This window comes from Phycodurus eques, chromosome 18 (genome assembly GCF_024500275.1).
Source record: "Phycodurus eques isolate BA_2022a chromosome 18, UOR_Pequ_1.1, whole genome shotgun sequence".
In the NCBI taxonomy this organism is placed as follows: Eukaryota; Metazoa; Chordata; class Actinopteri; order Syngnathiformes; family Syngnathidae; genus Phycodurus; species Phycodurus eques.
The window spans coordinates 15,517,209-15,535,122 of record NC_084542.1 but is presented as its reverse complement, the minus strand read 5'-3'; the positions used below and the strand labels follow the sequence as shown (position 1 = coordinate 15,535,122).

At 43.5% G+C, this 17,914-nt stretch overlaps 1 protein-coding gene across 3 annotated transcripts in view; it reads right to left on the bottom strand.

The window, feature by feature from the left end:
- Nucleotides 1-370: 370 nt before the first annotated feature.
- stxbp5a (syntaxin binding protein 5a (tomosyn)) overlaps nt 371-17,914 on the bottom strand; it is a 67,228-nt gene continuing 49,684 nt past the window's right edge. The window contains exons 11-28 of one of the 3 annotated variants that reach the window (XM_061703988.1): nt 17,323-17,477; nt 16,064-16,136; nt 15,826-15,973; nt 13,835-13,902; nt 13,368-13,408; nt 12,398-12,618; nt 11,040-11,215; nt 10,846-10,971; nt 10,451-10,602; nt 9,271-9,333; nt 6,425-6,478; nt 4,732-4,782; nt 3,016-3,255; nt 2,568-2,937; nt 2,328-2,493; nt 1,307-1,418; nt 1,020-1,240; nt 371-846 (exon numbers count right to left, since the gene is read on the bottom strand). In XM_061703988.1, coding sequence (XP_061559972.1) covers nt 805-846; nt 1,020-1,240; nt 1,307-1,418; nt 2,328-2,493; nt 2,568-2,937; nt 3,016-3,255; nt 4,732-4,782; nt 6,425-6,478; nt 9,271-9,333; nt 10,451-10,602; nt 10,846-10,971; nt 11,040-11,215; nt 12,398-12,618; nt 13,368-13,408; nt 13,835-13,902; nt 15,826-15,973; nt 16,064-16,136; nt 17,323-17,477 — 2,479 coding nt within the window. In that variant the 3' untranslated portion in view covers nt 371-804. Of the gene's footprint in view, nt 847-1,019; nt 1,241-1,306; nt 1,419-2,327; nt 2,494-2,567; nt 2,938-3,015; nt 3,299-4,731; nt 4,783-6,424; nt 6,479-9,270; nt 9,334-10,450; nt 10,603-10,845; nt 10,972-11,039; nt 11,216-12,397; nt 12,619-13,367; nt 13,409-13,834; nt 13,903-15,825; nt 15,974-16,063; nt 16,137-17,322; nt 17,478-17,914 lie in introns of all 3 variants that reach the window. The other 2 variants (XM_061703987.1, XM_061703989.1) reach the window with 2 other exon arrangements.

The following is a 17,914-nucleotide window of genomic DNA, read 5'->3' as shown; positions in this document are numbered from 1 at the left end:
TCATTAAGGAGAAACCAAACGTGAGACGGAAGCCACACACACGCACGCATACAAATAAAGTCCTTAACAAAAATATCACTTACTTTCACAACCATAGAAAAATAAGAGCTTTTCCGGTAATATTGACAGAGCCATAAAGCCAAACAGTCCATAATAAATACAGGGGTGTGATGAGAAAATAGAAAGGGATGTATTCATACACATTTTTTGGGAAGGATACAAGAGTCTGGAAGTTGAGCAAGATGTGAAAAAACAAAACAAAACCAAAAAAAACATCTCTCTGCATAGAGGAGGCGTCACTGCGGTGTCACTTCCCGTGTCTTTTTCTCGCTTTTGTTTCCGTAGCGGTCGCCCTGAAGTGAATTACAGCGTTGTAACATTTAGATTTGTATCTATATATTATGACATATTTTAATTTTTTTTTTTTTAATTTTTTTTTTTGTACATTTGAACAATATTCCAAAGTCTTAGCTATTAGTCCAGTTTAAATACTGACATCAGTCCAAGGGACGGTTTGGCAAAATGAGAATGAAAACTCTTGTGCGAGCCATAAAACAAAAAAAACAAAAAAACAAACAAAAAGAGACAAGAACATGGGAAACACACACACACACACACACAAATAATGTACTTGTTCCCTGTGTGTGTCCCCCCTCAATGAGAGTGAGGTAAGAACAGTATGGGACATTGTGCTAAGGGAAGAAAAATCCCAAGTGTCTGAGTGAAAGGCTTGGAGGGGGGATGACTGAACGCAACAGAGCGGCAGGTCGCAACCGTCACGAAGGCGACCAGTGCGAACGGCCATCAGAACTGGTACCATTTTTTATCTTTGCACTTCAGCATCATCTGGGCAAAAAAAAAAAAGAAAGAAAAAAAAGAGAGAGAGAGACAGGGCATGAGAGACGGAAGAAAACAAATATGATTCGATACTGTCCTCTAGTGGCTACAAGCTGAGAAGTCAGAATGGCAGTCGACAGGAGAAAGCAGCGGCTTAAAGAGTGAATTCAGAGATTTGTTACCTCGTGGGCATGCTTGGAAAAGTTGTCGGCGCTGGACATCATGGCTGCCGTCCTCTCCTCCAGCTCGCCTAGCTTCTGTCCTCGCTCGTCCAACGCTATCCGGGCGCGGGCCAGGTCGCCCACCACGCCGGACGCCGCCCCCTTCATGCCCTCGATGCCGCCGGGACCCGGGATGTGCTGGGCCAGGCTCCGGGACGCTCGTCCGGCGACTTCCTCGCCGACTAAATTGCAGAGGATTAGCGTGAGCGTGGGATTTCAAAAGAACGTGACGTGCTAGCGTGACGTACATAGCTCTTCTCTGTCTAGTGACTGTGCTCCGCCCCCAAAAAGACCTTTGAAGAAGCCCCTGTTGGGGGCCTCTGGTGTCTCCACTGGTGTAAACAATTCACCAAGCATTTCCTGAAACAATTACAAGCACAAACTGTTGAAATTACTGCAGGTCTTTATGTGATATGGCGCTAGCCGGGAAAGTTCGACTCTCAGCCTGTGTTGCCCAGCTTTTGTAAACAAAATACGTCATTTGAATCACCTCTTATTGGGGTGGTTTATTTGAGTCACATCTGTTTGACGAGAAAGCGCACCGAGTGAAGATGGAGAATGCCAAATTAGCTTATCGTGCAAGCCGACAAAGTTAGAATCTCAAATCTGTCGGGTTGCTTTTTGTAAACAAAGGATCAAACTTTGATTCGGATCTTCCGTGACTGTCGTTGTGCACGTGAATTATGATTTGCCCTTTGTGACTGAACTGAAATCAGACACAATACAGATATTTTACTCGCTCATACGCACTCATGAAATGCTCTCATTCACAACACAGATAATTCTTTTCACTCATGTACACATGAAATGCTCGCATTCACACTACCAAAATGCTCTCACACAATAATGGCATTTTTTCAAGTGAAATGTACGACTCATACACTACTGAAAGGCTCTCAAAAACAATACAGAATTTTTTGCGCTCATATGCAGAAGTGAAATCCGCCAATATACACCAGTAAAATGCTCTCATACACGACAAATATTTGCTTCCTCATTTACATTAGTGAAATGCTCTCATACACAATACTGAAATTTGTTTCCCCTCATATAATCCCTCGTGTACTGCTTTTATAGACTACTGAAATGCTCTCAAATACTTGTTTTTTTTTTTTTGCTCATATACAGTACACGCTCGTGAAATGTGGCGAAGTTACAGTAGCTTCTCACTCATTTGCTTGTCTCTCGTAAACAAAATGTAGATTGCGGTCAAACGCGACGGTAGCAGTCAGTATATTAGCTGACGTTGTGGCCATCGGGTGCACTGACCTGTAGGTTCTCGCAGGTGTCCTGGCTGTACGTGATCCTCTGCACTTCGGTGGGGGAGCAGAGGTACATGGCCTGACCCAGGTTTGTGAAGCAGAAGGTCCTGGCTATCCTCATGTCCGTTACAGGCAGGTAGTTTACATCCATGAGGGGTCTCAGTCCCGGTAGACTGGATGGAGGAACGAAAGGAGAAATGGTTTAAAGTCCTTTTACCATTGGTGCGCTGCGTCAAATGCGTCTCACCTAAGGGTCATGATATGGCCGTTAGCACAGAAGCAGGCAAGACACACGCCTCGGCTCATCTGGACCACGTCTGCACGTAGGACGAACGAGGCCTCCGTGATGCTGTGCTTGTAGATGCACGTCTGGCTGGGCAGCGACAAGACCTTGGCCTGCTTCTCCGAGCACATCACGGCGTAGTGGCTCTCGTTAAGATCCTGCGAGCTGGATGGCGAAACAGACACGGGCCGGCGTTTGCGGACCTTCTCTCGTTCTTCGCCGTCTGCCGAGACGTTGGGTTCGAACCAAGGGTCGTACGCAGGGGGCAAGAGGCCACCGGCGGAGTCCAAGAAAGCCAACCGTAAGATACTTCCCTTCAGTCGGATCAACATGCCTGACCAACACCGGGAAAGGACAGCGATGACAAGTTGTTAGGGGTACCGAAATAAATCCCCTCTCAGGAGACAATCACCTGTGGGCGACAGGATAACGGGCTGCAGTTGCCTCTGCTCTCCGGCCAGCGGCAGCGTAAGGGTCAGAGCCAGGACGGTCCCCAGCGAGGTGCCCGCAAAAAGGCAAGGCGACGAGGCGCCGTCCCCCTTGCGGGCGTAGCTCTCGCAGAAGTGGAAGGAGAGGACGGCTTCTTTGGCCTCCTTGTCGATGCTGGTGACGCTGGAGGAGCGCGAGCGGCTGAAGGAATTGTCCCGGTGGTCTAGTGGGTTGCCACCCCGCGGCGGGTATACGGACAAGAGGACAGTGAGAGGAAACGACAGACGCAGGTAAAGAACCTGCACTGCATACATGGACAGTGCAGTAAATAAATGAAGACGGTAAAACTGATTGATTTGATTTTGCACGTCTTTTTTTTTTTCCACATTCTGAGGAAACTTTTCTTATTTGGGTAGTTTTCCACTTTCTCCGCGAAAGTAAAATGGAGGTAACCGGACACTTCTTAGTTGTTGAATGCCTTTCAACTTGATCCAAAATGGGGTTTTCAGTCCTCCTATTTAAGCTTCTGGGGGCGGTCACATGAGGGTTGTTGTAGTTGTTGCCGCTGCTGCCAGGCGCGGATGATGAATGACAATTTGCGTACCAACATGTCGTTCACCTGACCGGTTGCAAAACGGCTCATTAGTGGCCACATTTCCCACGGAACGAGACAATTTTGGGGGAGAGAAGTCAGGACATTGTTGCAAGTGATGGCATAAACTTCCTCCTCTGTTTCGAGAGGGCCTTTCTCGTTCGACGCAGAGTGGATGGCTTCTTTCACGTCTCTTTCAAACCAGCAGTCCTCTCTGTTCAGAATTTGAAGATTGTTGTTCTCCAAGGACAAGAAGGGACACTCTTTAAAGGAAAACAATCTCCAAATTCTGCACAGAGGGAATTGCTGAAGGCTTTTGGATGGAAACTGTATGCAATCATTGATTCAATTCTGTAGGTTCTTACGAGTCGCACATGTGTGACTTGCTGGTACTGACATAATAATAAACGAATAAACCGTGGAGTATTTTTGTGGTCTGCGGGGATAGTTTGTTGGATTAAATCAGGGGATGACAAGACCATCTTCGTGGGATAAGATAAAACAATGGTCGTCACATTGAGCATTGTGCATATTTCGTGAAGATCGTGGGGCGGGATTGACGCAAGTATAGAAGAGAAGCTCACAGAAGTCTGTACTAGTGTACAGTACTACTGTACTAGTAAAAGGACAAAAAGTAAAGTAAGAATGAGCGTCATAGATTAACCGATCTGATTCGTCACCAACTGTGTGGAATTGATTGTTAATGTCTTGAAGCAACTGAGGCAAAATGGAGTCAATGTCGCTTTACGCTAAACGCTACGAGCACGGGGAGCCGACCGATAGCGTTACTCGGCTCACTACAACATTGGCGTGGAAATGGCAGCTCGGAACATTCCGAAAATGAAAAAGGAAAATGTATTCCGATTTTAAAAAGACAGCACATGAGGAAAAGACAGCAGAGAAAGCAGAAGAAGAGCGTTACAGAGGGTGTCGACTTAAGCTTAGTGCCACTGATCTGTAGTAGTGGACCTCCCACCACAGTCAAATACTCTAAGTGGGAGCGCCAACATAATATCATATTTCATCTGCCTCAATTTGGAGGCCGGACGACATTGGTATCACTGCATGTCATACAAGATGCTTTGGAGACACGGAGTCAAGGCTTACCCAAGTCTGGCTTTAGCTCAGTAGGCAAGCTTAATTTCCGTGACATCTTTGCTGGAAAAAAGAGAACATCCCTCTTTACAAAAACACACGTCCAAGCTCACACACGATGCCATGCAAAGCTCCGGAAGTGCGACCTTGCGGGAGGTCTGGGAGGCGAGACGCCGAGCGACGGAGGCATGCCGTGACGAGACGGGAACAAAGGAAGGGAAGACAATCCCGGCCCACGGATGACGAGGTCGCAAGCGAAACCGTCAAGTTGAGGCAGGTCATGCCACAGCAGCATGCACCGGGGAGACTGCGCACGACACATGCAAACACTAAGTGGACAAGGCAAGCTATGAACACTTTTTTACGACATGTATATATTCTATGAATATATAATAAACAGAGTGAAGGCTGCTATATCGCGGTTCATCATTTGTGCCTCCGCTGGATCACACCTTTTATTAAGCTATTGCTTTTTTCAATAGGTTTTTCCAGTGTCTGCACAGACAAATGTGAATTTAGAGATGTCCGCCTTCAGTGTAGTACCACGCCAACACAACGGAGGAAAAGCACCAGAATTAAGAGCAAGAAGAAAAGGCAGAGAAGGTCCCCGACTGTTGTTGTTTCGACATTTCGCTTGTGCCATCCAACTCGGCTCCACTAATAGTTGTTATTGCCACAGAGAAGACATAATACATGCCTGTGAGGAGTTTTGTATGCTCTGTTTGTATGTGTTGCTGCTCCATGCGTGTTAAAGTAGCAGTTTTTTGAAGGTTCATAATTACCGTTAGCCCTCCTATGGTGTTTTGGATTATATGCGAGTATTAAGATACGATGCCAAACGTGGCCAAAACTGTCGTGAGTAAATACCACCACTATTCATACTACTACTAAGGCTTATAATAAACAATAATAATAAATATTATACTATATATATATATATATATATATATATATATATATATATATATATATATATAAATTATATAAATATAACCCTTTTTAATACTAATACTAATATTGAAACAAAGTAAATTATATGATTAATAAAAAAATACATGTAAATTAAATAACTACAACTACTATGAAATTTGTTTTAAATAAATAACATCTAAATTAAACAACAGCAACTACTACTACAACTATGACCAATAATAATAATAACAATAATACGAATATTTTATGCTACAAACAAGAAAATATTTTTAGGAAAAAAATGTAACATCATCAGCGTACAGAAATAAAAACAAAAATAATAAAGAAGAAAAAATCGAGGACGTGGGTGGGGGGCACACGTCACACACGCACGCATGTCAACATACTCTTGACGCTTGTGCTACATACAAGTAGCATGCAATGCTAGCGTGTAGTCGCCACCTAGCTGGAGGGTTAGCCTCTGCTTCTGTATTTTTTTGGTCTTCTTTCTATTAATTATAGCACTTTTGTTGTAGTAAACAAAATGTGAACATTTTGGTGGGGGGAATATATATATATATATATATATATATTTTTACACAGAGATGACAAAAGGCCATGGGAACAGAGGCTATCCCAGACTTTAGTTAGCGCCAGTTCAAGCTAATCAATTCCCACTATGGTGACATGGAGGACAGAGACAGGAGGAAGCTCAGTGGGTGAGGTGGGACAAATGCGGACCACCGCTGTCCTGCCTACATACCCTCTTGGTCAAGTCTTTGGCCAATCTTACCTCCTCTACCACCTCCATTGTAGAACTGCTGGAGATTGCTGTTTGACATCAACACTTTGGGGAGTGTCAATGAGGGAGAAGTCAATGAAGTTGAAAGTTAGAAACATCTTTTGCCTTTTTGGCGGTGTTTTTAAGATACACTACTCGGAAAAATGTAAGGGATATTCGGCTTTCGGGTGAAATTTTAGGATGAACCGAAAAATGCAGTACCGTATACGTGGTAGTTTATTCATGGATCAAAAACCAGTTGGAAATTTTGCAGTTCAGCTCCTCTTTAGAAAACAAATTGTCCAAAAAGTGCTGAAACACCGAGGGTTCAAATTAGGTTTGCATCGACGTGGCGGTGTTATAACGCTAAGCAAAAGATATTTCAAGACAAACGGTGTATCAACGCACGTAGACTGACAGTATTTTCTCTGAAAAAAAAAAAAAGGACCATCATTATAACAGCTTACTGAGTCACTTACAGGAGTTATGAAATGCTTCCACCTTTGTCGGCATGACCGTATTATACTGCCCCCCGGTGGCCAAATTACACACACCATAAGGAGACTATTTTTGTCAGCATATCATAAATGCATATACTGTAAGTAAAACTATGTTTTTTACTTAACTGGTAATATTTTGTCATAATTACAACTGTCATTCTTGTAATTGACTTTTTTCAAAAATATAGTAATATCACAAGTTGACTGTGTTAAAAGTTTTTTATTCCTCGTACAATTACAATTGTATTCCTAAAATGTTTTCAATTTTATTTTCATACAACTTTATTCTGGTAAATGTTGCTAAATCTCAGTGTAATATGTCCATTAGAAAAACATGACATTTCGTAATTCTAAAGCCATGACGATTTTTAATATCTAAAGTCTATAGCCGCATGCATGTGTGAGTAAACTTTGCCCTTCATCCTAGCAGAGACTCTTCTGTCACATAACACACCTGACACCTTCCTCCACCTGTTCCAACCTGCTTGGACCCGTTTCTTCACTTCCTGACCACACTCACCATTGCTCTGGACGGTTGACCCCAAGTGCTTCAAGTCCTCCACCGTTGCTATCTCTTCTCCCTGTAGCTCTGTCATAGGCTTTCTCTAGATCTACAAAGACACAATGTAGCTCCTTCTGACCTTCTCTGTACTTTTCCAACAACATCCTCAAGGCAAATAATGCATCTGTGGTACTCGCTCTAGGCATGAAACCATACTGTTGCTCGCAAATAAATAAATTCTGTCCTGACTCTAGCCTCCACTACTCTTTCCCATAACTTCATTGTGTGGCTCATCAAATTTATTTCTCTATAGTTCCCACAGCTCTGCACGTCACCCTTGTTCTTAAAAATGAGCACCAGCACACTTTCCCTCCTTTCCTCAGGAATCTTCTCAAGCGCTAGAATTCTAGTGAACAAGCTGGTCAAAAACTCCACAGCCACCTCTCCTAGATGCTTCCATACCTCCACAGGAATGTCATCAGGACCAACTGCCTTTCCATTTTTCATCCTCTGTAATGCCTTTCCAACTTCCATTTACTAATCATTGCCACTTCCTGGTCCACCACACTTGCCTCTTCCCCTCTCCCTTCTCTCTCATTTTCCTCATTCATGAACTCCTCAAAGTATTCTTTCCATCTATCTAGCACACTATTGGCAGAAGTCAACATATTTCCATAGCTATCCTTAATCACCCTAACCTGCTGCACACCCTTCCCATCTGTATCGTCCTGTCTCAGCTTCCACCACATGGTTCTCTGCTCTGCCTTTGTCTTCCTAATCTTCCGCCCCACCACCATCTTCATTTTACACACCACCATCCTATGCCGTCTAGCCACACTCTCCCCGACCACCACCTTACAGTCTGTAACCTCCTTCAGATTACATCGTCTGCACAAGATGTAATCCACCTGCGTGCTTCTACTTTCGCTCTTGTAGGTCACCGTATACTCTTTTCACCTCCAAGACATTCTTATCCAACTCTTCTTTTAAAATAACCCCGACTCCATTTCTCTTCCCATCTACACCATGGTAAAATAATTCCAACCCTGCCCCTAAACTTCTAGCCTTACTGCCTTTCCACCTGGTCTCCTGGACACACAATATATCAACCTTTCTCCTAATCATCATGTCAACCAACTCCCAAGATTTCCCTGTCATAGTCCCAACATTCAAAGTCCCCACATTCAGTTCTAGGCTCTGTGCTTTCCTCTTTCTGCCGAAGAACCCGCTTTCCACCTCTTCTTCTTCTTCAACTTCGACCCACAGTAGCTGAATTTCCAACGGCGCCCTGCAGGTTGACGCCGCCGGTGGCGGACGTTGTTACGACCGATCCGGTATGGAATTCTTTGGATGAACGCTCATATTTGTTTGGTAAAGTTTTAAGCCGGATGCCCTTCCTGACGCAAACCTCTGCATTTATCCGGGCTTGGGACTTCAAATAGTTTAATAGGCATTATCACCACACTCCGTTTATAATCATTTGCCATCACTTTGCATCACCGAGACTGGATCTCTACCGTTACAGTCTGTCGCACAGTTTCGCAGGCTGGCAGAAGCCATGAAAGCCATTTATTCCTGTCTATTGAGCTCTGCATAATAGGGGAGGAAAAAAGAAAATCCAAAAGCGAATTGAATCGGTCACAAAAAGCCTGAACGGGGCAATATTAAAACCGAGCGTTCAATTTGTGGAATGGAATGACAATTTTATGGTGTTGGGGCGGGGGGTGTAGAATTCCAGTTTTGTGAGCCACAATTTCAATAAAAAGAATATTCGTAAAAGGAGCCTTCAGACAATTTTCATCTTGCGGTCGGCTTCCATCTTGTTTGTTCAAAATTACAAGCAAAGGACATGGTACCTGAAGTGGGAGACTTGCAGCGGTCCTCTGATGTGGCCGAGCACTCGTTGATGTCACACAGACCTGAAACAGAGGTCACATGACTTCAGCAAAGCCGTAGCAATAAAACCAATGAAAACCAGTCCCCGTTTTTTTTTTTTTTTTGATGATTGAGACAGCAATTGCGTAATAATCCAGAAACTGCAGCGCATGGGCGTTTCTAGCCCATTTTGGGGGGCTGCCAAAGCACCCCAAAACCTCTGATCTTGGAATCGCCTCTGCAGTGGTGCCTTGAGTTACCAGATTTGGGGGGGGGGGGGAAATGGGGAGAAAAAAAATCTGTGAATTTGTGAATCCACGGGCGTCGAAGCGCAACTATGCGGCGGTCCACTGTAGTGCATTTTAGCTTGATCCTGAAATTTCACCCAAAAGCTGAATATCCCTCTCTTCGTAGTAGTAGTACTGTAATTGTTTGATGAATTGATTTTTAGCATGTTTAATGAATTAAAGTTGAAGAACCGTGTGCGGTAGTATCGCTTTAATGTGTGTGCATCTTTGTGCGTGTGTGTGTGTGTGTGTGTCGCTGATCCAGCGAGGCGGAAGGCCAAGCAGCAAGTTGGCACTGGGAAACACAGCTGGGCGTCTGATTACTGCTGGCGCTCGCCAAGCAGTGGCAGGTGCCAGCCCACTGCTCACCGCTCACTGACACCAGATGCTCTACACACACACGCGCGTGTGTGTGTGCGTGTTTTCCGGAAGAGTGTGTATGTATACACACGCACACGTGAGCACTCCATCCATCAAACTCGAAGTGCACTCTCGCTGTCTAACACAAGGTGGCAGTGTGCCCATGCTGAAGCCGCGGTGTTCTTGTTTGCAGCAAACAAGCCGGTTTGGTTTGTGCTGGTGCCATATGACGTCATTAATGTCAAAGGTCAGGGCCCATTTGTTGGTTTTATATATATATATATATATATATATATATATATATATATATATATATTTTTTTTTCTAACAATGAAAAGGTATAGATTCGAATATAAGAATGTGATTTGGAGATATTATTTTGATTAAAATGTGCCACGAAAGGCAAACTACACAAGTAGTAGAGAGCACTTTTGCCACCTGTGGGCTTTTTTTTTTTTTATTTTAAATGTTTTTATTGTGTGACACTAGCACAGAAGGATGAATTCCCGGTTACCTCCAGAGGGCTGTCGAGACTTTCTGGGTGAGCGCGGTTGTCTCTGGTACGGATCGTTGGACCCGTACAGCTCTAGCGTCCCCAGGTTCGACACCACCGTCTTCTGGATATAGTCCACCACCGCAACGCCGTTACTGTTGCCGAACACCACCCTGAGTAACGAAGGTTTACATACAAATAGACAAAACAACATCATGATTGCAAACATAGTAATTAACAGCGACTTGGAACAGAGTGTTAAAAATAAAACAAAATTTAAAAAAATGCACATGCTGCTTCACCAAGACATTTATGATATTTTTTAAGATTATGATCTTAAGACAATATTATCTGCTCCCGGTCTGGTAAATCTCCATGACACGAGTGTTGACCTTGACCGTGCTGCGTTCGCTTACAGGCCGGATGAGGAATTAAGAGCCAGGCTGGTGATCTGTTGAGGAGGTTCCCCGCTCACCCACACCAGCTGGACCACTAAGTCCACCTGGTAACCCGGAGACTGCTTCAGCGGAGTGCTACGCACCCTGTGAAAAAAAAAGTCAAAATAATAAATCTGGATGGGGGGGGGGCGGCATGGGAGTGGATGGCTTACTTGAGGCAGGGCATGTTGCTCCCGTCAGAGTTGCTGCTGCTGCTGGAGGGGTGCGAAGGTGGGCCGCTCGTCTGCGGGGAAGCGCCCGGGGTGGGGTGCGCCGACGCGTGCTCCCCACCGCCGCCCTCGGGGGACTCCATGTCGTTCAGCTCGTACTGCATTCGCACCTCTAATAGCTAGATAATACAGTTTAGCAGTGTGTTAGTAACACTCTATAATATTGTATTGGATCAAAAACATACAGAGATGACAACATTAACAAGAATGTAAAGAATTGCAATTTTTTTTTTGTTGCTTCAATTCAGTAGACATTGTGCTGCTCCTTCTGGTGTGTGCCAACTGGCTTTTTTTTTGTCTGTGTTTTTGCATGGGTGCGCTGGTGGACGCTGAAGCAACTCTAATTGACAAATTAACTTTCATGTTTGGTAGCTTGTTGGAAATGGAAAAAGTGAGAAAGGAAAAAAAGCGCTGCAACCGGGCGCACCTGCCAGGAAGTTAGCACATCACAATCGCCCACGTCCTTTGATTGACAAGTGAGTGCCAGCTCGTTTGACAAAAAAAAAAAAAAAAAAAAAAAAACAACGTGGCGACGGCTAGTGAGCCGCGACGAAAACCAGAGCGAAGGCCGTGCGCGTTTAAACAGCACTCGGCTTTACGTTGCTAAACAGTGAGTCACCATGCCCCCCCCACTCCATCATGCCCAGTGTTGTTCAAATGTGTACCGAGGTCATTTGCTATATATATATATATATATATACACACACACACACACATATACATATATATATATAGTAGGGCCGTCAATGGATTCATTTTTAAAAATCGGATTAATCACACTTGAATTTTGATTTATCGGATTAATCAGGTGTCAGATATACCACATAGTACTACATTCTGCTTTGAGATGTTTTTTTTTTTTTTTAGATTTGTGCTTTGATGAAAAGAGAGTTCAGCGCTGCACCATATGCAAATTACCTTTGTTTATCGAAAGTCCCATCAGGGTGACTTTGGAAGCAAAATCTCCTCACTTATCTTTGCACTGGCGTAAGCATTGACCTTGTGTGATTAACCTGAGTTAATACATGATTAATGCGATGATATTTTTGTGATGGATCATAAGTTAGCGCGTTAACTTTGACATAAAATGAATGCCAAATCTAAAGTTTTAGCCAAGCGAGGCACAAGTCGGAAAATTACCGACTCGAATCGACTTGACTCTAAGTCATGTGACTCGAGTCCCCCACCCCTGCAGTACGGAATGAGTGAAGAATTCCGAACACAGACCATTGGACGTGCGTGTGAGCAATGAATTCCCTGCAGATAATGTGGAAATAACACATAAAGAACCCGCCCCCCACCTGCACCACCTCGGTGGTGACCTCCAGTTTGCTGAAGCGATAGACGATGATGTTGGCCGACACGCCTGCCACGCACAGCATGCGGCTCTCGGCGCACCAGGCCATCAACTGGATGGCGAAGGGGTCCTCGTCGGACGCCTCGGCGCCGCCCTTGTCGTCTTTGGAGCGGCTCCTGTCGAACACCTTGGCCGTTTTCAGTTTGTAGAGCACCTGGAGCATTACTGAGGCAAATACAGAGTGGGGGTCAGTTTCAGTGCGCTGTCACAACACAACAACACTGGCGGGTAGTAAATGAAATACAAATACTTGGTTAGTGTACAGAAGGTGATGTTTCAGGTATCTGTAACTTTACTTGAGGATTTATCTTTACGACGACGTTTTACTTTGACTCGCTACATTTGAAAATGGATGTATTTTTTACTCCCTACTGTCAAAATAGACTTTTACTTTTTTCAACCTCTGTGGTTGACGAGATGACGTAAGAAAGACATAAATAGCATAGAGAGGTCATCCACAATAAACTTTTGCAAAGCTATAGAAATGTGTTGTTTTGATAGCATCCAAGTCGAGCCACCGCAAGCAAGCTCTTGCTCAAACCCGAGCTCAAGCGCTCAACAACATGCGACGAAATAGGAAAACTATTTTTGGTGCGGATACGTTTTTTTTTTTTCTGTTGTGCCAAGATATCACATTAGGTATGTTATGTTATTGACAGTAACATTTCGTTTATACTTTATTTTACTACTTAAGTACATTTCAGAAGCTTTACTTCAGAATTTTTATTTTTACTCGATATATAAAAATATTTATATTTACAAATAATTGTTTTATACATATTTTAATGGATTGAATTCTTTAAATGATGTTTGTTTATATTTTAACTTAAATGCCTAGTTGCCTGACTATTACCCTTCTAATTAAAAAACAAAGCAAAAAGAAAAAAGAAAAACAAAACAAAAACAGCGCTCACTTGCAGACGCATCCCAAAACTTCACCGTTCCATCAGCATGCCTGAAAAAGTGGGGGAATTAGATTAAGGAAGACAATAAACAGAAAAGAAAGAGTACTGGTAGTATTTTTTTGACTCATTTAAAAGATCCATACACACATAACATACGTACACACATACAGTGTATATATACAGTGTTTAGACACAACATCCCTCTGGAGAGAAAGACTGAAATGGAATAAATGCATTACAAGCTCTCTGTGCGCCGTATTCGTCAATCATATAGACAAGACAATTGTATTCCTTGTATTTGTATTTTTTTCCCCCCACTGTGCGCTTTCTTTTCACGGCAATTTGTCTTGAGTACACTGGGGAGCCGAACATTTTCCAAACGGTGGTGCACTCTTAAAGCGCGAGACGGAAATGGACAAGAATACCATATATGAGCGCGTGCTTGGAATACGCCAGCACCGTCATGGTTAGCTTACCCTGTAATGATGATCTCTGGGTAGCTTTGCGTGCCTTGACCCCAGTTGCCCCCACTGATAGGCCACTCCTGGAACACAGCAAACGCACGCGCCCCATTAGCACCGATGACGCGTCAAGAGAAGCACTGATTCAACGAGGATGTCTTGCCGCCGGATGAGTGTGCGCCTCCGCGTTGGCTGTCAACACGTACAAAAAGGCCACCAGCATGACTCACTGTGTTCTTTATGTGTGAATCACACCCCCTCCCCTTCCCTGCATTTGTATATTATTTTAGCGAGACTGGATAAAACGCAAACATATAGCAAGATGACAATACGAGTGCAAAACGTGCTTCAGCATATCAATAAGATCGTATTTTATGAGCAGCGAATGGCTAAAATGCTAGCATGCTTACATGAATTCAGATAGCAATTTTACGACGAGCAGATAAGTGTTTTACATTTCATGCTCTTTCTGAAACGCCCTAAGCTGCCACAAGAGGGCACCAAAACTGTCTACTTGGCTAATATGCCTGTACAAGTTGTGCTTTGGCGTCCTCGTGCCATCTGTCGGCAATGATAAACTGACTTGCGGAATTCTAACATTCTCGCAGTTGGCATGCTAGCATACAGCAAGATAACAATCTGAGTTGAAACAGTGTTATAGCAACTACAGACTGTACTTAGGTAGACCCATAAGATTTGACATCACACACTGCAGTTGGTTACTGTTTCAAATGAGAACTGATAAAATGCTAGCATGCTAATCAATGGCTGTGGCGTCACTGGATTCTTCGTGCCCCGTTGTACCTCTCGTGATGTCACAATCGGTCTGCTCACCTGTAACAACTTATCGGGTTGCTGACAACATTGGGAATATGATTTCCACATTTAATTTTGGCACTTTTATAACACTGTGGAAGGCGAATGAAAAATACAGCGGGATGTTATTGTTCTGTTTCGCTCCATTAGCGGACAAAGAGGTGCGCTCGCAGCATTTTATTGCGATTGACACCTAACGACGTATTTATTTGCCCTCCACTATAAAAGCTGTCTCGTTTGCGTCTGAGTCATTCTATTTAGGACAAGCGTGATGAAATATCATCAAAATACCAGGATAGGCTCATCTTTTGCTGTTTTTTTTGGTCATTATGGGCTCTATTTCTGCTTTTGGCGCGCAAAAAAAAAAAATCTGTGTATCCCGATTTTCGAGCAAAAGCGCAAGGCTTGCTGCATGTATAAAAAAACTTTTCGTGAAGAACAGGAAGTTGTGCGCTAATATGTTTTTCTCCTTTTGTGACACCCTCAAACTATAAGACAGCAAAAGCAAGACTGAGAAAGGGCTTTTGATGGCTAAATAATTCATTTACAGATAATCAACTATGAAATGCGGCGTGAAATGCGGTGACGCTGACTCACCGCATGACTCGAGTTGAATGTCAGCACCTTTTTTACATATCATTCATCATTCGCCGCCATGAACTGCGTCATCTTTTCTCACAATTGCGAAACACACTTTCGACTAACGACTGGTACACATATTCCGTTTGTACAATACATATACATACCGTGTATGAGTGTGAGGTGCTTAAACTTGCCCGACTTCTGACATGTTGGCATTTTTTTTTGTTCGTAATTGACGTGACAAGCCGCCTAATCTTTATCTTCTACTTTGAAGATGATCTCACATCTGAAGCGATGCAATGTCGCCATCTACAGGTATGTGTTAGTCATTACAGTTATTTACAAACCTGAATTTCACAGATAAGCTGGACGAGACCATCTTCCACACCTGCCCGTTGGAAAATGTGCTTGCCGTGAATATACCTTGGTAAACGGTTGGATTCCAGTTGATGAATATAAACGTGCACAGAAGTGAATGAGTTGATAGCGTTTATCTTTATATATATATATATATATATATATATATATATATATATATATATATATATATATATATATATATATATATATATATATATATATTCGTATGTTAAGAAAGTTCAAAGTACCTTTTTGCTGTAGCCCTGGCGCTTCTGTCGCGAGCCAACCGAATAAAGCGCTGGTATGAGGTCCACGGGGCAGTCGGCGAAGTACTCGCAGCAGGTCACCGGGGACTCGTGGATGGTCAGCGGGTAGGGGTTCTCGAAGATGGGGTAGCTGGGACGAGCCAAAACACCTCCTCAGCCATGATGTCTCCTCTGCGTAAGCTCGGCAGGTTGATGAAAAGTTACGCTGGGGGGCACTCACCCGTTTTGTGCGAGGTCGATCACCACTAAGTCCTTCTCCAGAAGGACCACCACAGCGTAAGGTTCCTGAAAGTCTGCACGGTCCAGAGTATCAAAGTTATCAATCGTGCTGCCATCATGTCAAGAACTTCTCAGATGCTACACAACAGACAGCGACGTGTGATCAATTAAAATGTCTCGGTGATAGAAATATAATAATACAGTGGCGCCTTGCGATACGAGTTTAATTCATTCCGTGACCACGCCCTTAACACAAAACACTTAAATCATCTTTTGCCATTGAAACGAGCAGCAATGCTCTTTCTGGTGTACCTGCTTTGGCCACCTGGGGGCAGTATAAGATGGTGATAGTGTTCAAGGATACTTCTCAACTCCTACGCTCATCAGTACGGCACTAATATTAGTTATTCTTCGGACAGGATAAAGAATATATGACTGAATGCTGTAATAGTCTGTCAACATGTGTTGCTTCATCGTTTGTCAAAGTGCAGCTTATTGTGAGTTGAGTTTACTGCCACGACACAACGCTCGTACCTCAAGTCTGTGCTCCCGAGTCAAAGCAAAAATAAAAATAAAAATAACCAAACACCACCACAGTGCTCTTAAAAAAGTGTGTTAATAAGTTGAAATGTGTTTAAGGTTTGTTGGAAGTGCAAAACTATTACCCAAAAAAAAAGTGAATTCCATCCGGGAAGCTTAACAATAAATACATGACTCAGCAGCGAGGTCTTTACTAGAAAGCAACAGCTGCTAATTTGTGCGAAACATGCGTTGTTGGTGCTGATTGTCTCGTCTGGTATGTTTGTGTCTTCATCACACTTGAGCACATCAGTCATCTATATATTAACGTCATGGACAAGGCAGACACCCAGATGCACGCAATGTAATAATCCTCGGTGATGTCTATTACCAGATGAGATCAGCTGGCTGCCAGTGACATAATGAAGTCGCAGCGGTTGCATAATGCGCAGGCTAATCCGTCCCGCAGCTGTGTGTGCCAAATGACGGCTTTTACGCGGCAGATTACGCTGCATTCACATCCACTTGTTTCCAGCTCCTCAACACGTGAAAATATGCAAAAAAATAAAATAAATTAAAAAAAATAGACTGTGAGAAAGAAATTTCCATATCTCCCCTTGGGGAAATTCTGGATTTATTACAGCGGCGCTCGTAATTAAAGAACAGGCGCGGAATGCGAAGCGTCGTCAAAGCGGCGGGATGAGCGAACGGAGGGAAGGAAGGACGGACGGACGGACTCACCGTTGGGATACGGCGTCTCGCACAGGGTGAGGAAGTCCACGATGGGGTAGTCCATCTCCAGGACGGCCGTGCTCTTCCCGTGCATGACCGTCAGGCACGGCCGCCGGCCCACCGTGTCGTAGGAGAGACCGCCGGACAGGATGATGAAGGGCTCTCTGGGGAAATGAAAACCGAGAAAGAGGAATAAACAAACAAACAAACAAACAAACAAAAAACAACTGTAATTACCTCACGTCAGAGAGCAATTTTAAATAGTTGACCGCTGCGCTCAATTGAACCCCATTGCTCACCAAAACAGCAGCACCAAAGACTCTCAAGTGAATCTTAACTCAGCTTGTTGTAATTGACTTCCTGCACAGGATTAAATGTTTAATAAGTTTAATTAAACATTAAATTATGTTACATTTTTAATAGCACATAGCGTGTGTTCATGTTCCATTTCAACGAGTTCTGCCCAGTCTTCCTCAGTTCTTTACGTTTGTATTGTTAAAGTCGAGTAATTTACAAGTATTATTACAAGATTCAAGTCGTAACTTGGGGGAATGTTATTTCATGTTTTGTGATGAGAATATTTTCAGGAAAAAAGTTAATT